Genomic DNA, 22,739 nt, shown 5'->3' with positions numbered 1-22,739 from the left:
TTCAGTTGTGAGTGCCTCCTTCCACACCCTGGCATCTCCACCCAGGCAGAGGCACCTCGAACTCAGGTCATTCACATATTCATACATTTCTGCAGTTATCAAGCACCATTTGCTATGTCTGTTCCTGGGGACAGAAAGGAGGCAGGGTCCCTGCCTGAGTGGAGGAGGAGACAGGAAATAGGTGTGACCACACAGGGTGGTACGTGCTTTGAGGTCAGTGAATTGATTTCTTCCTCTGAACCCTGCTTTTCTCTCTGGCTTCTCGGACCCAGTCAGTGGCATATTACCTGCCCACCTGCTCAACCCCGAAAATGCAGACTCATCCTGACGCCTCCCCCGCTTAGGTCCATCTCCCTGTCGGCCACTGTGTCCCATCCTTGCCCTCATCATCTCTCTCCCAGACCATCCCTTTAGCTCCGGGGCTGGCCCTTGGCCCCCTTCCGGCTTTCACATCGCCACCAAAGTGAGCGCTTCTTTTATGCCCAGAGGCATAAAAGAAAAAATTAGCAAATGTGACCTAAGGGAAATCATTTTGTTTGGGGAAAAAAACACTGTAAACAAAGTTGGAAGACCAGTGGTCAGCTGGGAAAAGACATTGCAACCCACGTGGGAAAGGCCTCCTTCTCACGTTGACCAAAAGCTCACACACGTCAGGAGGGACAAGATCCCACAGAAAAAAAAAAAAAAAAAGGTGTAGACGAGGAACAGCTGGTTCATAAAAAACAAGAAGGGTGCTGGCTTTGGCAGAACTCGTACTACAACTGGAACAATAGAAGATTAGCATGGCCCCTGGGCAAGGATGACACCCAAATTCATGAAGCATTCCATATTAAAAAAAATGATACAAATGAACTTATTTAGAAAACAGAAACAGAGTTTGAAAACACACTTATGGTTACCAAAGGGGAAATGTAGGGGGGAGGGACAATCTAGAGTTTGGGGTTAACAGATACACACTTCTATATATAAAGTAGATAATCAACAAGGACTTACTATTGTAAGTAGTAAGCACAGGGAACTCTACTCAATATTCTATAATACCTATATGGGAGAAGAATCTGAAAAAGAATGGATATATGTTTATGTATAACTGAATCACTTTACACCTGAAACTAACACAACATTGTAAATCAACTCTACTCCAATATAAAATAAAAATTAAATTAAAAAAACCAACCAAACAAGAAGGGACTAAAAATTTAGGGAAGGATAGTCAGTCTTACTCATGAATAAAGAAATGGAAACTGAAGCAATAGAGAGGCCTTTTTCAACGATCAAAAAGACAGAAATTGGAAAACAACAACAAACTTCAAAGCTTGGTGAGACCCAGTGCTGACGGGTGTGGTGGGTGGAGGGAGGAGTTATTCTCATTCATAGTGGGTGGGAACGAAAATTTGTAGAACTTTTCAGGAAAACTTAGAGGTGAAGATCCAAGACTGGCACAGGGCCCTGGGGCTGCCTGTGACCTTTTTTTAAAACTGTGGCAATTTCAAATATACACAAAAGTAGAGAGAATGGCAGAGCAAACTCCCATATGCCCATCACTCAGTTTCAATAATTGTCAACATGCTGACATTCCTTTTTTTCTCTTTTCAATATATATATATATATTTTTTAAAAAAATTTATTTATTTATTTATTTATTTATTTATTTTTAGCTGTGTTGAATCTTCGTTTCTGTGCGAGGGCTTTCTCTAGTTGCGGCGAGCGGGGGCCACTCTTCATCGCGGTGCGCGGGCCTCTCACTGTCGCGGCCTCTCCCGTTGCGGAGCACAGGCTCCAGACGCGCAGGCTCAGTAGTTGTGGCTCACGGGCCCAGTTGCTCCGCGGCATGTGGGATCTTCCCAGACCAGGGCTCGAACCCGTGTCCCCTGCATTGGCAGGCAGATTCTCAACCACTGCGCCACCAGGGAAGCCCCTCAATATTTTTTTCATTAAAGTATAGTTGATTTACAATGTTGTGTTAATTTCTGCTGTGCAGCAAAGTGATTCAGTTATACATATATATATTCCTTTTTAAATATTCTTTTCCATTATGGTTCATCACAGGATATTGAACATAGTTCCGTGCGCTCTACAGTAGGACCTTGGTGTTTATCCATTCTGTATATAATAGCTGACATCTGCTAACCCCACACTCCCGCTCCACCCCTCCCCCAACCCCCTCCCTCTTGGCAATCACCAGTCTGTTCTCTATGTCCCGTCAACATGGGGCCATTCTTGTTTCTTCTCTCCCCTCCACCATCTTTTGTGGGGGAGATTAGAGTATTTTAAAGCAAAGATATAATTTCAATTCACTCTGAATGAAAATTTGGCAAGAGCTATCAAAAGAGAAAATGGATCTCCCCTTTCACCCAGGAATCCCACGGCTAAAATTTCCCCTAAGGATATATTTGTAAAAGTTCACCAGGCTTATGTTCAGGGAGGTTTATTACACCATTGTTTGTAAAAAGCAAAAAAAGCTGGACACCGTTTTGAGGGGGACAGGAGTGAGTGAATTACAGCTCACGGTCACGATGGATTAAATTAAAGAGAGTGAGGGACTTTCCTGGTGGTGCAGTGGTTAAGAATCCGCCTGTCAATGCAGGGGACACAGGTTTGAGCCCTGATCTGGGAAGATCCCACATGCCGCGGAGCAACTAAGCCCGTGCGCCACAACTACTGAGTCTGCGCTCTAGAGCCCGCGAGCCACAACTACTGAGCCCATGTGCCACAACTACTGAAGCCCGCGTGCCTAGAGTCTGTGCTCTGCAACAAGAGAAGCTACTGCCATGAGAAGCCCGCGCACCGCAACGAAGAGTAGCCCCCGCTCGCCACAACTAGAGAATGCCCGCGCGGCAACGAAGACCCAACGCAGCCAAAAATAAAAAATAATTTAAATACATTAAATAAATTAAAAAAAAAAAAGAGGGTGAGGTGGCTCTCCAAGAGGTATTATTAACTGGGAAACCGAGAAATTGAAGAGATCAGTCATCTCTCTTTGTATAATTAAAATCTCTAAACAGACAAACTAAAAACAAAACAGTACAGCAATGCTTGGATGACTGTATTGCTATAGAATAAAGTCCGAACTCTGCAGCACACTTTTCATGGAGGTCTCTCTTTCCAACTTTCATTCTAGCCATTTCTCCCACTAATATGCACTATGAATTGGCCATTAGATTCCCAAAATGGGTTCCAAGGAACCGTAGCTCCACATGCACCCCCTGAAAGTGGGTCCGTGGGTGATTAAGTTTGGGAAACGCTTAGCGCTCTGTCTTCTCCTCGTACAGTCACAATGCACATTAGCTTGTTAAGGGCTCTGGGAAGTCTGCAGTCCAACAAACAAAAACTTCTTGACGTGGATGTACGTGCCTTCCCCTGGTCTCCCAGGCTCTGCAGCATGGTTCTCAGCCTTGGCTCTCGTTAGCACCACCCGGGCCCAGCTCTGTGCATCAGGGCTTAGAACCACTACTCTGTAACGTTGCCCTGCCCCTTTCTGAGCTTACGTAGCCCCACTTTCTCCTCTGCTCACCCCACCCCAGCCATACTGGTCCTTCTTCTAGTTCCCTGAAAAGGAGTGTCTTGGTTCAGCTCCAAGGCCTTTGCACTAGTTCCTACTTTGGCCTGGAATGCCCTTCCCTGCACCTGCTCGCTCCTTCCTTAATTCAGTTTTCCCTTTAAATGTCACTTAGAAGAGGCCTTCCTGCGCCGCCCCAGAAGCACTCACATTCCCTTTCATGTTTCCCTGAAGAATGTCTCATTCTCTGGATTGATTACTGTCCATCTTACCCCCTAGAATATCTGCTCCATAAAAGCAAAAATGGTTTCTTTTGTGTTCATCACCATATCCCCAGAGGCTAGGGCAGTGCCCAGTACACAGTAGGTGCTCAATTAATAGTAGCTGAACAAAGGGGTTTCCTTCGAGATCTGCATTCCTCTTGCTCCCCCTGAAATTGTGATCCAGCTGCAAGTCTCCTGATGGCCCCCAAACACACTGGGCACGTCCCCACTTCTGCCTGGATGAATTCGCACCTCGTCTTCTCTGCCTGGCAAAGCCCTGCCCTGGCTTCGAAACCCAGCTTTCTGGTCCCTCCCTATGAAACTGCCCTCAGCAGCCTGGTCTGAATGAGTCGCTCCTTCCCGCTCCTCCCAGGTGCGTGTACACACACACTTTCATCACCACACAGTAACACGTTGCTTGGAGGGACTGTGCATCTGTCTGTCTCTCGCTCACCTGCCTGCACTCATTGAGGGCAGGACTCGCTGACTCAGTGCTGAGTTCTCGGGCACCCAGCCCCGTGACGGCCACACCATGAATGCGATGAATGGGTGCTGAGCGAAGCCCGGCATTGGGCTCTTACTGCCTGCGTTTATCCAGCCCGCATTGATCGGGCACTTCCTGTACACAGAGCACCGAGTTAGACCTTAGAGTGGGTCCAGAGATAACCAGAAAGCCGTCTTTTGGCCGTCAAGGATTGTCTTTCTAGAAGGGAAGGAGATCCAAATAATTCTAACACAAGTGAGAGTGGCTAGCGCTCACGGGTGCTAGAACGGGCTGGGGGAGCGTATCAATTTCCTGTTGCTCTTGGAACAAATGACAACTTTAGGGCCTTAAAGCAACACACGCTTATTACGTTACAGCTCTGGAGGTCCGAGGTCTGAAATGCGTCTTCGGAGGCTAAAGTCAATGTGTCAGCAGGGCTGAGCCCCTTCTGGAGGCTCTAGGGGAGAACCGTTCCTTGTCTTTTCCTGTTTCTAGAGTCCGCTTCCCTGGCTCATGGCTACATCCCTCTGACCTCTGCTTCTGTTGCCACATCTCCTTCTCTGACTCTGACCCTGTTGCCTCCCTCGTTTAAGGACCCTTGTGGTCATATTGGGCTCAACCAGATAATCCAGAATAATCTCCCCATTGCAAAGCCCTCGACTTAGTCACACCTGCAAAGTCCCTTTTGCCATATAAGGGGATAAGGACCTGAGTCTGCCCGGCACGGGGAGGGAAGGGTTCCATCTCACCCCCCGGGGGCCTTCCCCTAGCCGGCATTGGAGTCATTGACCCTTCCCCCGAATCTCTAGTGTACACAAGGACTGGGGCCAGCTGCTGTAACAAGCTCTCTCACGTAAGCCCCACAAAGAGTTTGTCATGGAAGCCGGGTAGCCTCATTTTGCAGATGTGGCTAAGAGAAGGGCTATGACTTGTCCACGGCAGGGTCCACATTGACCCAGGCTCTTGCACTCGGCCTTCTGAGCTCTTTTCATGAGGTGCGGAGTCGTGATCACAGATAACATGCTTCACGACGGGGGTCGTGAAGATCAGGGGCTGTGGTTCCTCCCCCACAAAACCTTGCTGGAGAAAGTGTATCACACCTGAAATGTTAACAAGGCCCAGGGCCCGGGTTCTGAGGCAGAGGCAGGGACAAGGGGGCTGTGAAACCGCCAAGTTGGGGCAGCTTCAGGGATGAGGCCGGGTTTAATGGGGGGGAGCAGGTGGGGGGCCCGGGGTGGGGCGGAGTATTCCATGGAGCCCAGGCCTTTGCACAGGCGTGCTCCCCTGTTGGTCGGGCACAGAATGATCCCATCCTGTGGTGGGCTGGGCTGTCAAAAAGCCAAGAGCGCCCCTTCCTGCCGGCGCTGTCAGGTGAAGGAAGGAGGCAGGCCATGCTCAGAGCATCCCCAGACTCACACGGGGGAGACACGGCCTCCACCCCCAGCGAGCTCCCAGTCTGAGTGGGGAGATACAGCTTCTATCCTAGGAAGCCTCCACTCTGAGGGGAGAGACAAAGCCTCTCTCTCCGGGAGCCCGGGCCACACATGCCCCTGGAGGAAATCACTCAAGAGCATCGAAGAACAGGGACAAATGAGGGTGAATTAATGGAGAGCAACCAGCCTCGCAGGGCATGGAGGGCGAACAGCAGAGTGGGCAGGCGGGGCAGGGCCCAGGGGCCTGGGAGAATGGGGTTTCTGACTCGGTTCCCCCAGGCCCTCAGTGCCCCATCAGCCTGCAGGGCAAAGGAGAGGGGGTGAGCCCCAGGTCCAAAAGGGGGCCCACCTGCCCTCTCTTCCTCCCCCGTAACTCCCTGAGGCCAAGGAAGGGGGAAGGGAGGGAGGGGCAGAGGGGAGCAGCTGGTCCTGTTAAGCTGGAGTCTTCTAGCCTTGGGACGAAGCAAGGGTTCCCTCCCTCGCTGGAAGGCCTGGGCTCCCCTTCCCAGACCTCCTCCTCACACGTTCCTGCTGGTTCTAGGCCCTCCCTTGCCCTCTCCTCCTGTCCTGGGTCCCATGGGGGCCCTTTCTGGGGCGGGGCCCTGGACATCTGATGTGGCTCTGTCCAGGGGGGCGGGCTTTCCCCGGGGGCCGAATCCCGTCTTGGGTCCACCCCAGGCACATGTTTCCTGGAAGCCAGCTACTGGGAGGTGGCCGCGTGTGCTTGTGTGGGGAAGGGAGCAGCTGGGGACCCCAGGAGTTCAGGGGGCACTGCAGGACGTCCCGCCTCTGACTCTGAATCGTGCCTCCTGGGAGGTGGCCGCCAGGACCGCTCCACGCCTCCCGCAAGCCCCGCCCCGCCCCGAGGCGGAGGGTGGGGCCTTCTGTGGAGTCAGCCGTAAATCATTAGTGGGTGGATCTGGGCGGGGCGGCCCTGGGGCCTCAGGACAGAGGCTGAGGAAACTGAATAGAGGAAGAGGGTTCCACCTGAGGGCAGGTGTGGCGGGGTGAGGGTGCCTTTGGCAAGGGGTGAGGAGGCTTCAGGGCTGAGGTAAAGGGAGGAGCACCCGTGAGCTTGGTGACCTATCCTGGGCAAGGTGCCTGCAGGTGAGAGGGACTATGTGTCTGTGAGGAAAGGAGCTGACAGGCCCTAGTGGCAGGGTCTGGGGGTGGGGTCCAGTCTCTGGGGCCCCTGAAGGGTTTGGGGTCCTCTCCTCACCAGCAAAGCCAAGGTCCCAGCTGGGAGCCCACCCCCACATCCGGGCCTCTCACTTTCCTGACCTCACCTGATAGGGACCCTTTCCCTTGGGGGGAGGGTAGAGGTAGCCATGTACTCCCTTCCTGGGCCCCTGTCTCCGCCCCAGTCGTGGCCCAGGCTCCCTGCTCCTAAGGACGCAGTGAACACTTACAGAGCACCTGCTGCATACCTGCCGTGCCCTGGGTTCTGGGTGGGGGTGGGCACTGTCCTAGGAAGGTGACAGTTAATGCTCGGGGTGGGGGGGCTGTGTAGGAGCCAAGGTCGACTGGGCCGATGTGGCGAGACCTTGGTCAACATCGATACGCATCTATCGAACATCAAGTGTATATGGGGGCCCCCAGGCCACCCTGCACCTTGCGCCTTCCATCAACCTCGTAGGGTGGGTACGGTCCTGGGGACTCTCCCCCCACACCCTATAGTCCTGCTCAAATCTGAGACAGGGTCTGTCCTAGTCAACCCCAGAGCACGCCGGCCGTCCAGCAGCCTCTAGCGAGGAGATCCAGGGCCTGTGGGGCTGGGCAAGGCTGGGGCTGGCTGGGGACACTCACTGGGGGATGTCGGGAGTTGTCCCAGCCGTCTCCCTGGGGCCTCCTCCTCCTGTCCCCTGCCCCCCGTGCTGGACCCCCGGCAGGCTGTGGGGCTGGATCGCCTCCTTTTCCTCTCCTCCTCCTTGTGGGCCGAGCTGCTGACACCCGTGAGGGCTGTGGGCCTGGCGCTGCCCCTCTGGCTGCCAGGGGTGGAGGACAGGCCCGGGCAGGAGAATTCACAGGCGAGAGGACCTTGGCATAGCCCTCCGACCGGCTCCCGCCAGGCCTTCCTCCCCTGGCAGGGGGAGTGGGCGCTGCTGGGGCCCCGCGTCAGGCCGGGCTCGGCTGCCAGCGCCCGGCTGCCCTGCCGCTGCGGCACCCTGGGCCTCGGTGTCCGCGTGGCGTCGTTGGCAGGACCTGGCCAGCGCTGTTCTGAGCGGTGCGGGAGGAGTGTCCGGGCTCTTCTTAGGCCCGCCAAGGGTGGCCACGCTTTCCAGAGGGCCAGGGAGGCCTTCCTGGCCCTGACCCTGTCCTTTCACCTGGGGAGAGGGGTTGAGCCAGGCCTGCCCTTCAGCAGCAGGTGAGGCCTCTCTGGGCCGAGGTGCTGCAGGGGCTTCAGAGGTGGCAGAGTCTCCAAAGGCCGGAGGCAAAGGGTCTGGGGGATCAATGGTGTGGAGCTACCGAGGCCCAGACCTTGACACACAGCCTGACATCGGGGGGTGGCAGATGGAAGTGACGGGGGGATGGTGGGACCTTGGTGATTTTGGAGGGAGAGAGGAAGGTTAGTAAACTCTCTGCCCCTTCAAACTGGGCCTCAAGCCTAAGGTCTGAGGGCTTTGGAGGTGGGCTGCGGGCTGGGATGCAGGCTCTGAGAGAGGCAGAGGGTGAGTGGTGCCCTGTGGCCTGGCCCCCTCCCCAGGCCCCTGGCTCTGCTCCACATTCACTTCTCTGGACTGAGTGAGGCCTGTCTGGAGGGAGGAGATCAGTCAGCTTCTGGGGGGGGGGGCTTCCTGGGAGACTGGCTCCAGTGGGAAGGGGGAAGGTCATTCCCTGTGAAGGTGAGTGGGTGGTGCAAGGCTGGCCTCTGACCCATTCAGGTGACCCCAGGTTCTCTTGGTTCCCTTCCCCAAGACTGTCCCGGAGTAGGAGGAAGTCCTCCCCGGTGTCTGGCCTCATGGAAGAGCCCCGGTGTTCTGACCTCGCTGCCTAGCCTTGACCTTGAGCCCCCTCCGTGCTCCCAGGAACCCTGAGAACCCCCAGACTTTACAGGCGGGGTGGGAGCAGGACAAAGTCAGGTTGTCCCCTCTCTCACAGTAGCTCGTGGAGCCCCCACTCTCCAAGCAAGGAGACACCCTTGCGCGTGAGGGCACTCACTTTCTTTCCCCCTGTGTGTGGGCCGAGAGCCCAGGCCACCCACGAGTCTCCCTCCGCCCCTGCCTGGCCCGAAGGCCTCCCGTTCCCTGGAAGCTCCCCATTCAGACAGGCCCGGTGCAGACGCTGGGGTACTGGCAGCACATAAATCATTAGCACGGAAGCAATTAAGGCTGGTAATCTCCTGGCTGGGCACGGACGGGTGCCAGCCGACAGGGTGTGGGATTGTGCTTTGTCCTCGCAGAGGCCACACTTCCCCAGGGCGCGTCTCCGTGGAGGGGTACCCGCTGCACAGGTCCTGCTTCTCCTGCGCTCAGCATCTCCTCTGAGGGCCCCTTGGGAGTGTCTTCCCTCAGGGACTGCGGGGGGTGTGTGTGTGTGTGTGTGTGTGAGGAGGAGTGGTCACCCTAACCCTCTGCTTCCTTCTCCCCCTCAGCCCCAGCTTGACTGATGTCAACCATCTCTCCAGATTCCCTCAAAGACCCTGGGAGGCAGGAATTACCCCCATTTTGCAAATGAGGCAACTGAGGCTCTTGAACTGACTTCCTGAAAGGTTTGGATCCAAAGCTCCCTCAGGTCAGTGGCTGTGACTATTCCCCTCAGATAGGGCAGCCCCCAGGCCAGGAGCTACGTCTCCTCCCACAGACTTGGAATAATCCCAAGAGACCTGGGGGGCTCCCTCAGGGCCACATTGTACGCGGTAGGGGAGGGTGTCCCCCGCATCTCTCCACCCTCTCCCTGGGACCCAAGAATGCTGGGTGGGGGGCCAGACCAGCCCCAGGCTCTGGGCCTGTGGAGCCTTGTTCCAGGCCCTTTCTGGCTCCCAGGGCTGGGTTCTCCGGACTCTCCCCAAGAACGAGCTCAGCCACCTAATTGTGGCTGAGGGTGGAGAATCCCCCTACCCCGGGGTTGCGGCTCCAGTACCACCTTTGTTTCTAACAGACGATGGGCTGCTAAGAAGCCCTTGTGCTCAGGCCAGGCTCGGGATGCCCTCGGTGCGTCCAGCTTGAGCCCTGGGCGCCTGGTACAGAGGCTGGGCTTTTGGCTCTGACTTAAAGAGCCAGGGGCCCAGCTGCCCTTTAGCCTGGCTATAAGGGGCTATAAAGGGCTACCTGGGGCCTCTGTGCAAACCAGACCCTGCGCATGACTTGTGGACACCATGGCCGCCCCCACCACCAGCATCCACCGGCTTTCCACTTCCGGCTCCGTCAAGGGCCTGTGTGTGCCCGGTGGTGGGGGTTTCTCTCGATGTCTTCCATCCGTGTTGGGGGTGCCTGCCGGCCCGCCAGCCTCCTGGGAGCCAGCAGCTCTGGCAACATGTCTGTGTCTTCGTCCCGCTTCTCTGTGGGCACGGGGGGCAGCGAGAAGGAGACCATGCAGAACCTCAGCGACCGCCTGGCCTCCTACCTGGGCAAGGTGTGCGCTCTGGAGGCGTCTAATGCCTACCTGGAGGTGAAGATCCACGACCGGTACAAGAAGCAGGGCTCCGGGCCCGCCCTCGACTACAGCCACTACGTCAAGACCATCGAGGACCTGTGGAGCACGGTGGGCGCTCCCTGCCCTCTGTCCTTAGTACCAGCTTCTAACTCACACCATCCCAACTTTGGACCTTTGCCAACATTTCTCCTCCAGCCTAGGTCTCCATCCCTCACCCATTCGTTCATTCACTCACTCTCTCACTTGCTCTGGAACCCAGCCCTGTACCAGTCACTGGTCCCAGGCCTGGAGGACATCCCACGTTGGGAGGCTGTTTGGAGTTCCTCCTTTCTGGGGGAAGGTATTTGGGGTGAGTGATAGAGGAGTGGGCAGGCAAGGCTTCAGAACCTTGACTGAGGGCAGCAGATGGCATTCAGGTATAGAGATCAGTGTGGACAAAGGCATAGGTGTGGGAACGAGTTTGGTGTGGCTGCTGGGAGATGAGGCTCAATGTCTCCATCTCACTATCCCATTCCCCTTTGAGTTTGCCCCACCCCCCGCCTGCCTCACCTCCTCCAGGCAGTCCTCCTGGATGCACGGCACTTGCCTTTTATCCTTGGATCTGGGGGTCCCTTCTGCACTTTGAGGTTCAGTCTATGCTCTGTTCATTGGGCTGATTTCACTGAGTCTGACATGTTCTCACAGCTACTTTCATTGTTGGTCCTCCTCACTCCTTCCATGATGGTCACTCTGGGGGTCCCCAAGAGCAGAGGCTGTCTCTGCTTGCAGATGCAGATTGGGGGGTGGTCCCTGAGGAAAGGAGCTGTGTCTTCCCACTCAGACTGGAAGCTTCCAAGGGGAGATATTTCTCTAACTTAGTCTGATGGAGGAGGCAACACACACACACACACACACACACACACACACACACACACACACACACACACGCTATGATCTCTGTGAACGTGACCTTGGCATTCTGTAAACACAGCACCTGGGTCTTCTGCGCAACCTTGCCCCTGGAGGGACCTACAGGGGTGCAGCCTCCAGAGGCAGGAGAGAGGTCAAAGAGGTGCAAAAGCTGGGCTCGGGAGAGCCGGACTTGGGGCTGGCTGGCCCGGGGTCAGCCCACTCAGTTTCCTGGTGGAGAACCAGGCCTGCTGCCCGGCGAGGGGCTTTGCCTGCTCCTGCCCGGGACCCAGGCCCGGAAGGGAACTCCTGCAATTGCCCACTGGAAGCAGAGCTACTGGGAGTGCCAGACCAGATACTGGGCTTGATCTGGGCAGCAGGGAACTCAGGGGAGCCCTGGCGAGTCAGTGTTCCTGAGCTTCGGGGTCGGCCAGCTCCTCACCGCCATCCCCCAGTGCACTGCGCACCAGGCCTCCGAGTCACTGCCCCTCGGCGGTTTTTTACCACTGCCCCCTCGCTGGACCCAATCAGCCTCCTAAGCAGGGAGGCGGATGGGGGCCTAGTCTGCAGGTTGCCGATGGGCCTAGTGAGGCCCTGGGGCGGGTTCAGTCAGACTGGCTCTTGGGTTCAGTCTGGAAACGGAGCCTGACTCAGGGTGCCTTTTCAGAACTTAGGGCCACGAGCGGGCTCTGAGGCCCAGGATGAGTTTACTGGGGCTGCCCCCTCTTACAGCTTTATACTTCAGCCCTCAACCTTAAAAAACTCCAGATTCTGCTCAGCTCATCTGCCGCCTCCACCGCGACCTCCTCTCTGCTTCCTCTGGGCAGTGTGGAGGGGCCTCCCCCTCCCCCCAGCCCCATGGCCTTTGACTAGAGCCTCTCTTAGGTATTTCTCCCAACAATAACGACAGCAGCAGTAATAATAACCAACCCTCTGCTCCTTCCAGAGCCTCTCCCTTCCCTGTTGTCTTTTAAACCTCCCAGATGACCCTGTGGGAAAAGAAAACCTTGCCCTAGGTTTGACGTGGGGCCAGCCATAATATTATCAATTATTTAATTAATCGTTTAATTAAACTAATGTTTCCTGGGGGCTGACTCTCGGCCAGGCACTGTACTCAGGGCTGGGGAGTCCAAATTGAAGGAGACAGACATGAGACAGGGCCTTGTTCCTCTGGAGCTCAGAGTCCAGTGGAGGAGAGAAAAAAACACACAAAAAAGTCACAGAAAAATGTTGCACTTGGGAGAAGTACTGTGTAAGAGAGATGGGCCGAGGGGAGGTATGATGGGGAAGAAAGATCCAGACGGGGAATCAAAGAGGGCTTCCTGGAGGAGGTGGCAACTGAACCTACAGGTGAATTAATTTAATTTAATTAAATTAATTAATTTATTATTTATTTATTTTTTTGGCTGTGTTGGGTCTTCGTTGCTGTGTGCCAGCTTTCTCTAGTTGCGGTGAGCTGGGGCTGCTCTTTTGCGGTGCGCGGGCTTCTCATCGTGGTGGCTTCTCTTGTTGCGGAGCACAGGCTCTAGGCGCGTGGGCTTCAGTAATTGTGGCACGTGGGCTCAGTAGTTGTGTCTTGCAGGCTCTAGAGTGCAGGCTCAGTAGTTGTGGCTCACGGGCTTAGCTGCTCTGTGGCATGTGGGATCTTCCTGGACCAGGGCTCGAAACCGTGTCCCTTGCATTGGCAGGCGGATTCTTAACCACTGAGCCACCAGGGAAGCCCTAGAGGTGAATTTAATTGGGGAAAGATGGAGTGAGGTCCAGGCAGCTTGGGCAGTGACCCTCATGGTGGGAGAGGGGTGCATATGGGTATCTTTCCTGGCACTATGGTTACCTGTGCCTGGGTATCATGCCCCCACCCCTTGTGAGCCCCCCAGCAGGGTGCTCAGAGGAGGAGACCACAGGGACCCTCATCTCCCTCACTCTGGCCCGCTCTCCAGAGGGCTGCAGGAGGGGTGTTGCAAGGTCTTCCTGTGGCTGCCCAGGGCGCTTGCTCGCCAAGCCCACTGTGTCCCTCAGGTCCTGGCGGCCACCATCTACAATGCCAACTTGGTGCTGCAGATGGATAATGCCCGCCTGGCAGCCGATGACTTCCGTACCAAGTGAGTCTGGGCCTTGGGGACAGCTCGGGGGGCTGGTGGGGGTCTGGCTCTCTGTGTACGAGGGTGTCCTAATGGCACTCCATGGCTCAGGCTTCCCTGCCTCCCCCGCTCCCCCGCTAAGGTATGAGACGGAACTGAACCTGCGCATGAGCGTGGAGGCCAACATCAACGGCCTCCGCAGGGTGCTGGACGAGCTGACCCTGGCCAGAGCCGACCTGGAGATGCAGATTGAGAACCTCAAGCAGGAGCTGGCCTACCTCCGGAAGAACCATGAGGAGGTGAGGCCAGCTCGGGAATGCAGGAGAAACTTGCCTGAGAACAAGCAAGGCCGGGGCCCCCCACATCTTCCTGGGCCGGGGCCACGCTCTCCATCCAGTTCCCATCTCTGGTGGGTTCCTGGCTCTGACCCTGGGAGACTCTCATTGGGCCCTGGTTGAGGTCTGGAGGGCCCTTTCCCCCCAGAGATACTTCTCTGTCCCTCGAGGCACTGCCTACCGTGTGGTGGCAGTTAAGTATCTAATGGGTGAATCAGTCTAAGAACACACAGCCTAATTATTCTAGTTGATTGTAATAGTGGTAGTCATAACAACCACAAACACCTGCCCAGCCCATTATGCGTGTTTCACAGCAAATATCTCAGCTGATACCGACAGCCTCACTGGGAGAAAGGAGCAAGTTCTTCTCTTTACGAGTGAAGAAACCGAGGCTCAGAGAGGTTAAGGAATTTGTCCAAGGCTGTACAGGGGTGGGGCTTCCCTCAGGTCTGCCTGAGCCGTATCCACACTCAAGCCTGACTACAGCACTCTGCCACTTCTCGCATCTCCCAGGGACCCCAAGGCTCAACCCAAGGATAGGGATCCAAGACCCTGCAGGGGGACTAGTGAACCTTGTGGCTTCCTTCCCATCCGACTTCTGGGCTGGCCTGAGCTGGGGGAGCCTAATGCCCGAGTAGCAGGAGTCCAGAAAATGTCTCTACTTGGCTTTGAGGCTGGCTATAGGGATTGCATCCCCCAGCACATTCACCTTTCCTAGTGAGGTCTGACTCCCCCAATACCGACAGGGTGCTGCTTTCCCCATGCCCGTGCTGCGTGGTTGGTGACGGGGGGTGAGGTGGGTGGTCAGGGCTGGAGTGAGGTTGTCCTGGCTCATCCCCCACCATGACTGGGAGTTGCCATCTCTCCTGGCCCAGCACACACCGGGACTGGGCAAAGCCCACCCCGCGAGTGTGTGTTGGGGGAGATTGTTGATATCCACAGCCCTGCATGTTTGAGACGTGATGACATCCACCTCCACCTTCAGGGTGAGGAGCTGTTGGCCTGTCTGTGTCTGTCTGTCCTCTGCACCCATCTCCCCCAGACAGAGAAGGCAGCCCCAGGGACTCTTCCCAGGATGGCCCTGAGTGAGCTCCTGCTTAGCTGTCTGCCCAGGAAGTGAATGCCCTACGAGGCCAGGTGGGTGGTGAGATCAACGTGGAGATGGACGCCGCCCCCGCTGTGGACCTGGGCCGCATCCTGAATGAGATGCGCGACCAATACGAGAAGATCACGAAGAACCGCACGGACGCCGAGGACTGGCTCTTCAGCAAGGTGGGTGGCCTGCGTGAGCAGGTGTGCACACGTGTGCGTGCACACGCCGTGTGCTGAGCACATGTCGGAAAACTTACAGATCCACAGGCTGTGGATTCCCAGCTGGAAGCACCTTTGGAAACCAGGGGACCAACCCCTCACGTTCAGGGGGACATCGTGAGGCTCAGAGAGGCCTTACGCTCACACAACCCCTCACCGTGGCCTGGGGAGCAGATCCAGGTCTCCTGATCCCACTAGGGTTCTCCCAGCCCGGGCATTCGTAGGTAGGTGTGTGTTTGGATGCAGACTCTCGTGCCCCCAGGAAGCATGCACGGAGCAGCTGCAGTGCCCGGACAGTGACAGGCACAAAAAGAGTAAAACCCAGGGCCTGCCCTAGAGTGGTACCTGCAGTCCAGTAAGGAGACAAACGACCCCAGAGCAAGGTGAATGCTACAAGTTCCAGGATGTGCAGGCGGGCTTGGGGCCCTGCAGAGGCTGGGGAGCGGCAGGTCTAGGAGGTCAGGCCCCTGCCCCACCTCTGCAAGCCTCCGCAAGCCCCTAGGGCCCGTCCTGCCTTCCAGATGGAGGAGCTGAACCGCGAGGTGGCCACCAACACCGAGGTCCTGCCGAGCAGCTGGGCAGAGATCACGGAGCCACGCCGCACCGTGCAGAACCTGGAGATCGAGCTGCAGTCCCAGCTCGGCGTGGTAGGGCCTCTGTCCCCTCCTTGTCCTGTACCCGTCAATCCGAGCGGGCCCCGCCTCCTGGACCCCCACTCGGAGAACCAGAGACTGCCTGCCCCGCCTGCCACTGCACACTCTGCCCCACTTACTGCCCCACCCACACACCCACACACGTGGGGCCCCCTTCTGGGGGCTCGGTCTCCCCAGCCACCTCCACCTTGACCCACAGAAAGCGTCGCTGGAGGGCAGCCTGGCAGAGACCGAGGCGCGCTACGGGGCCCAGCTGGCCCAGCTGCAGGGGCTTAGCAGCAGCATCGAGGCCCAGCTGAGCGAGCTCCGCTGCGAGATGGAGCGGCAGAACAAGGAGTACAAGATGCTGCTGGACGTGAAGACGCGGCTGGAGCAGGAGATCGCCACCTACCGCCGCCTGCTGGAGGGCCAGGATGCCCAGTGAGTGGAGGGCGCCCTGCACCTGCTCGGTGGTCTGGGTGGCTTCACCCAGGGAGGGCCAGCACCCGCCGAGGCAGGAGGAGGTGTGGAGGTTCGCAGGAGGTGAAGCTGAGAACACTGGCTGGGGTCCCACTTGATGGAGTAGGCAGTGGGGAGCCACGGGGGCTTTTGCGCAGAGAGAAGCATGGTCATCAAGACATCTTAGAACATTCACTCTGGCTGCAGAGGGAGAAATGCATCCTAGGGGCGAGGGTGGGGTCAGGGAGACCAGTCAGGAGGCTGGAGCAAGGTCGTCAGGCTAGAGAAGACCTGCCATAAGGCGGGCGAAGGGCAGGGAAGGGGAGGTGTTGCGCCAAGAGGATGTGTTATAGCTAAAAACAGCAGGACTGGATGCCTGAACGCGGGGGCGAGCGTGGCTTGCAGGCGGGACTCAACGAACGTTTGCGTTAGCACATGAAGTGGTTAATAATGATCCTGGCTTTCTGGTTCCAGTGATTGCGTGGTTGGTGATCCCATTGTCTGGGATGGGTGGCGATCTGGTTTGGAGTTGGGTGGGTGATGGGGCCCTGGTGTAAAGGGGCCGAGGATGTTCTGAAGTCTCCATGCTTAGTCACACATTCCAGCGTTTTGCTCTATGACGATGGCTAAGTCTATCTATAGTCTAGCCACAGTCTCTCCTGCTTTAATTAAGTTTATTTGTTGGGCCCTTCAGGATATGGAGAAACCACTTGCTCAGCTTCTCCTTGTAAATCCCTGGGTGGCCACAAAGTGCCTCTGGGCCTTCCCCTTTCCTCACTTCTGCCCACCGGGCCTGTGCCCTTTGACCCTGTGGTTGCCATTGTTTGCCGTATACTCCCTGCTGTGATTTCTGTCCGATTTGCTGGGACCTGTCTCCCCTCGGCCGGGGCCTCCCCAGCTGCTCCTCCTCCCTGGGGGCTGGGCTCCCAACCAACACCACTGGGCTGACAGGTCCCCCTTTCCCTGCAGCCTGGCCACCCAGTACTCCTCGCCCACCCGGGAAGGTAAGGGCCTGCCCTGTCCTGCCCAGGGCGGGTGGGGAGAGGCTGAGGACCCTTCTTTGTGGGAGGCTTGGGGAGGGCCTCCAGCCTGAGGTTCCCTGTGCCTCCCTCCTCCTCTGCCCGTAGCCGTGGTGACCACCCGCCAGGTGCGTACCATTATAGAGGAAGTCCAGGACGGCAAGGTGGTCCCCTCCCGCGAGCAGGTCCATCGCTCCCCCCACTGAGGCCCCGTCTACCTGCGACAGCCCAGCCTCCAGGGTCAAGGGGCAGCCATTGCCTGCAGCTCCCAGCACACTACTGCCGTGCCCCAAGTGCCCGTCTGGGCCACCGCCCAAGAGCGGTTGCCTTTCTTTATCTGCTTCCCACAGCCCCTCACCAAGGGGACCTCCTGAGTTTGCCCCAGTGACTGCAATTAAAGCTTTGCTTGAAGTTCAATGCCTCCTGTGGTTCGGGCTGGTCTTTGGCTTGGGCAGTGTGGGCTGAGGGATGGGGGGACAAGGAGAGTCTGCTGAGGGTTTGGGGCTGCTTGACCCCTTCCAACCTGTTCTGCCCACCCCATCCGGGCCTGGGGCTCAAAGGAGGGAGACGGGAGGCTTGAGGGCTGAGGGGTGGGACAGCCCATCAGGTTGGGAAAGTTCCTGAGAATCAGCCCCTGGGTCCCCATTGCCTGTGGCTGGTCCCTGGGAGGGCCCCATAGACTTTCCGGGGAGCCACACCTGTTATGGCCAGCTCCCTGTCTCAGCCTGGGGCGGTACAAGGTCAAGATCGGAGGGAGAGGGGCTGGGCAGGGGGCTTTCTGCAGAGGTGGTCCAGGTGCTGAAGCGTGCAAGGGATGGCAGTGGCATGGCCAGTCCAGGAAGCCAGACCGGCTCTGTTGGGCTTGTGGGTGTGTGGGGCGGGGTGGCCCCTCTGCATGTGAGCATGGGTGGGGGGGCGTCCTCCTTGCTTTGGTGGCTTAGCAGCTGCTGGGCTCTCGGGGAATCTCTCTCGGCTGCTGGCAGGGGCTGTCTGGGCCTGTCTGGGAAGTGGAAGCCATTGGCAGTCTGAGACATGAGCACATTCCGCCCACTGGGCCTGCTGGGACCCTGGAACTGAGGGTGGTGGGCAGGGCAGGGTGGGGCTGTGGGGCGGGCACCTGGCCCATCCTGAGGGGCCAGGTCAGGGGATTGGGTGGGGCCCCTGGGGGAGACTGCAGGGGAGGGGGAGGAGGGAGGAGGGGGAGGGGAGGGGGGAGGAGGGGAGGGGACTGGCCAGGGCCGGGGTCTCAGGAAGCCCCTCTTCTTGGGCAGTGTCCTTTAGTTTTCCAGCTGGCTGGGACCCAAAGGTATATGCCCCCTGCCTGAGGCCTCTTGGGGAATAGGAGGGGTGAGGAGGGTGGAAGGGGCGTGCCCCTCACCCTTCTTCCTCTTGCCTTTACCACGATGCCCCCTCTCAGCCTGCCACTTCCCCAGCCTGCAGCTAAGCTCCCCTTTGCCCACTCCAGCCCAGGACTTCCCACTTGTGAGAGAGAGAGATGGGGAAAGGTCAGAAAAGGACGCTGGGTCTCCAGGGGGTTCCAGGGATGGGGACAGGGTCAGAAAACTGGACAGAGGGAACCACGGCCCCTGCGGTGCTTCCCTGGTGTCAGGGCTCTGCAGAAGGGGGCCACTGTGTCACAGGCCCCTGGGGAGGCATATAGCTGCTGTGGCAGGGTGCGATGAAGGAAGAAGCCCTGCCAGCCCCGTTCTGAGTTGGGTGGGGCGGTGGGACACTTTGCCTCTACAAGCCCCAGTTTCCTTATCTGTGAATGGGGTGGTAATCTGAGACCTGACCGAGCTACTGTGTGGTGAGGCTGGTGGGTTTGGGTCTAGTTTCCAAGGCAGGATGGGGTACCGGTCCTCGCTGTCTCCCCTGCACCTCGCCCAGGGCCAGCATCGTGTGTGGCGTGGTGTGTGGTGTGGTGTGTGGCGGGGGGCAGCTGCCTGGGAGGGCTCAGTGACGGTCACGTCCTGCTTATTCCTCTTGTCCGTATTAGGTCATGGGAAAGCGTAGCTGAAGGGCCTGCCTGAATTACAGGTGACAGGCCTGAGACCAGGGACACGTACATACACACAAGCAGACGCCCAGCACGGGGGTTTGGAGAAATGATGCAAAGGCCCGACGGTGGGAGGGAAGGGGACCCACAGCCACCTGGGAGCTGGCGGGCAGCCAGCGGTGATGAAAGCCCAGGGGAATGGGAACAGAGGAGCGAACTTGCTGTAATCGTTACGCCCATTCGTTGGGGCCTATAAAGGAGGCGGGCGAGCCCCGGCAGCAACACACGCCTTGGGCCTCTCTCCTCTCGAGCCCTCTCTCCGTGTCTGTCTGCCACCCGCTGCCGCCACCATGACCACCAGCAACCGCCAGTTCTCCTCCTCCAACTCCATCAGGGGCTCCTCTGGCCTGGGGGGCAGCTCGTCCCTCACCTCCCGCCAGCTGTCTGGCAGCCTGGGCAATGCCCTTGGGGGCGGCAGCTACTCTGGCTGCTACAGCTTCGGCTCTGGAGGCGGCTACGGCAGCGGCGGCTACGGCAGCGGCGGCTACGGCAGCGGCGGCTACGGCATCGGCAGCGTTGGCACTGGTGGCAGTGGCTTTGGAGGTGGTGATGCGCTGCTGGGGGCCAGCGAGAAGGCCACCATGCAGAACCTCAACGACCGCCTGGCCTCCTACCTGGAGAAGGTGCGTGCCCTGGAGGAGGCCAACACTGACCTGGAGGTGAAGATCCGTGACTGGTACCAGAAGCAGACCCCAGGGCCGACTTCCGACTACAGCGCCTACTTCAGGACCATCGAGGACCTGAGGAACAAGGTAGGGGCTACGGTGGGAGGGGACCTGGCGGGGCACAGCTTTTCCTCCCCTACCTCCTGCCCTTGAGCAAGGCCTGGAGTCCAGCCTGGGGCTGCCCCAGGGTCTTGGGGAGCTAAGGACAACTGGGATCCGGCTTGGCTTCTGGGAGCCCATTTGGGGCCACCTTGTGGCCTATGGTCTCTTTTTGGGGGGCAGCGGCCTGGGCTAGGGACAAGCAGGCCTTGTGGAGCTCCTTGGAGCCTCCGTTTCCCATCATGGAGCGTTTTGCCACCTTGTGTGATTGTAGGATGAGACGAATGGATGCGTGTGGAGGGCTGGGTCCCTGGGGTCTCTGGGTACTCAGGCACCTCTTTCCTCGGAGCAAGAGGGGGATTTAGGGCTACGGTGGGGTCAGGGGTCTGGGTGAGCTCCTGCTAGCACCTGCTAGGAGGAGGAGGTGAGAGAGAGGGGGCGGGACCTCAGGAGGCCACTTGTGTGCCTTATTTGGGGACTTTTCTGGCTTCCCCATCTCTCCTGCTGCGCCCTCAAGACTGGGGCTCAGCAAACCTGGGGCGGGGCCGGGGCTGCCTGCTGGAGCCCGGGGTCAGGACTTAGCAGGGGTCATGACTTCTGATTTGGAACTACTCTTCGGTGAGGGTTCCTTTAGTCTTCCTTTTTGGGGGAGCCCCTCAGGGACACTATATCCCCAGCTGTAAAATGAGGTTTCCCATATCTGTCCTCTTTCCAGGACTTGGGAACAGCTTCTGCCCCGGGGCAAGCTCCCATTCTTTTCTTGCTCTCCTGCATTTCCAGCCTGGCATTCCCAGATGGCTGTCCACTCTGGTTTAAGGCAGAGCCTGGCATGGGGGAGGGGGGCAAGGTTTCAGCCATCAGACTGAGGCTGGCCCCGCCTCTCTTACCAACTGTAATGCAGTAAAGGGGAATGGCTGGGTGGGAAGGGAGCCTGCCTGGAGGAGGCAGCCGCATCCTGGCCCCCAGACAGAGAGACCCGCCTCAGAACCCTGGTCTGTGCTGAGCTACTCCCACCCAGTGACCTGATTACTCTCCCATCTTCCCAGATCCTCATGGCCACCACAGACAATGCCAACGTCCTGCTGCAGATCGACAACAGCCGTCTGGCTGCTGATGACTTCCGTACCAAGTGAGCTCTGGCCAGAGGGTGCTGGGGAGGAACTGGGGGCACCCCTCCCTACCCCAGGACTCCTCAGTTGCTGGTGGCAAGGTCCAGGAGCTGGGGGAGGGGAGGTCCCTGCTAAGAGTCCTGCACCTCTTAGCCCAGGATGCGGCAAACGCAGCAGATGCGGAAGGTTGCTGGGCCTCGTCAGGTGATGGAAGAGCGAGAAGGGAGGCGGGAGGAAGAGGGGAGAGAAGCCAGGAAGCAGGGTGGGGGTGGGGCCTTGCCCTGCATGGTCCCAGGCTCCCAGGGCTGCGATGGGCTTCTACTCCACCCCCTCATCGTTCGGAGGCAGGGTGCTGGCCAGAACCTGCACCTGCCAGTCCAAGCATCTTGACGAAGTCTCTGGTTCCCTTCGCAGGTTCGAGACGGAGCAGGCCCTGCGCGTGAGCGTGGAGTCCGACATCAATGGCTTGCGCAGGGTGCTGGACGAGCTGACCCTGGCCAGAGCCGACCTGGAGATGCAGATTGAGAACCTCAAGGAGGAGCTGGTCTACCTCCGGAAGAACCACGAGGAGGTGAGGCAGCCGGGGCAGTAGGTCAAAGAGGATGCTGAGTGGGGGGCAGGGCTCTGGGGCTGTGCCAGGTTGAGACTGTGGGAAGAGCACAGGTGTCCAGGCTGGTCGCCTTACAGCGCTGCTCTGTCTGCAGAGCCCTGATCCCCATGCAGGGCAGCCTCCTCCACGTACTACCTTGCTTCCCCGCATCTGGGGAGCCTCCCAGGGGCCCGCAGAGGCCTCTTCTGCCCCTCCTGCCTTCCCTCAGCAGGACAGGAGATAATCGAGGAGGTTGCCCCCTTGTCCCAGCTCAAACCCTCGAATCTGGCCCCTAGGTAGAAGTTTGGAAATTAGACGGGATGTTTTGGGGGCTCAGGCTTAAGAATTAGATTTTATCTTCAGAGAGCCCTCAGTCTCACGGGGGAAACACAGAATCTGTCCTCAGGGAACCCCTAGCCTGATGGTGGAGGCAAAGCCCACATAGAGCAGGTGAATAAAAATCATTCAGAGGGTCAGACAGTAGAGGGCAGGCAGAACAAAGGAGGTGTCCTTGGGAGGGGTCTGGAGAACTTGCGTGGGAAGGGTTGGGAGTGAGAGATCAGGATGCATGCCCACACCCACCATCCCCTCCTCCACAGGAGATGAAAGTCCTGCGAGGCCAGGTGGGTGGTGAGATCAACGTGGAGATGGATGCCGCCCCCGGCGTGGACCTGAGCCGCATCCTGAATGAGATGCGCGAACAGTACGAGAAGATGGCGGAGAAGAACCGCAAGGACGCCGAGGACTGGTTCTTCAGCAAGGTGGGGGCTGCCGCAGGCCAGAGGCCTTCCCCAGGGGATGGGGTGCAAGGCTTGAGTCCCCACAGTAAGCCCAGTGCCTGGCATCTTGGGTACCTTATCCCCGGTGAGCCACATGGACACCGGGGGTCAGGGTCGCCTGTTGCATCCACAGGCCTGGAGCTTGGCTGAAGCTGGGATCTGGTGGTGGGTAGGGAGCCCCCCTCAGGAGCTTGCATCTGTCCCTCAAGAAGTCAGGAACTAGCACCAGGGGCCTGGCTACTGTCCTGACTGGTTCTCAAGTTTCCTATTCCTGTGCTTTACATTTGCAGGAATTAAAGATAAAACTTAACATCCTTTCAAAGGCTTCTGGTTTTGGGGAAGTGGGAAGCTGGTGAGAAGGCACTGCTCCCACAGTCAGGTTTGGGAGGAGGCCTGAGAGGCCCAGGGGAGGTCAGGAAGGTGGCCATGGTGAGGGGGTATTTGG

The 22,739-nt window shown here is 58.0% G+C and overlaps 2 protein-coding genes across 2 annotated transcripts in view; both read left to right on the top strand.

Annotated features, from left to right (window-relative positions):
• Window positions 1-9,970: 9,970 nt before the first annotated feature.
• LOC307177604 (keratin, type I cytoskeletal 42-like) lies at window positions 9,971-17,203 on the top strand (the record flags this gene model as incomplete). Its single annotated transcript, XM_079904900.1, is given in 9 exon segments — window positions 9,971-10,069; window positions 10,072-10,380; window positions 13,180-13,262; window positions 13,384-13,540; window positions 14,690-14,848; window positions 15,409-15,534; window positions 15,740-15,960; window positions 16,948-16,982; window positions 17,106-17,203. Coding segments are annotated over 9 exon segments (1,263 nt in total). The 5' UTR covers window positions 9,971-9,994.
• A 2,140-nt stretch (window positions 17,204-19,343) lies between these two features.
• Window positions 19,344-22,739, top strand: part of LOC307177794 (uncharacterized protein) — a gene marked incomplete at both ends in the record, with an annotated part of 109,742 nt that continues 106,346 nt past the window's right edge. The window contains 1 exon segment of the mRNA XM_079905225.1: window positions 19,344-19,596. Within this exon segment, the coding sequence (XP_079761351.1) occupies window positions 19,344-19,596 (253 nt within the window).

This window comes from Stenella coeruleoalba, assembly GCF_951394435.1.
Source record: "Stenella coeruleoalba genome assembly, chromosome: 19".
Lineage (NCBI taxonomy): Eukaryota > Metazoa > Chordata > Mammalia > Artiodactyla > Delphinidae > Stenella > Stenella coeruleoalba.
The sequence above is the reverse complement of the archived record's forward strand: the minus strand, read 5'-3'. Positions and strand labels throughout refer to the sequence as shown.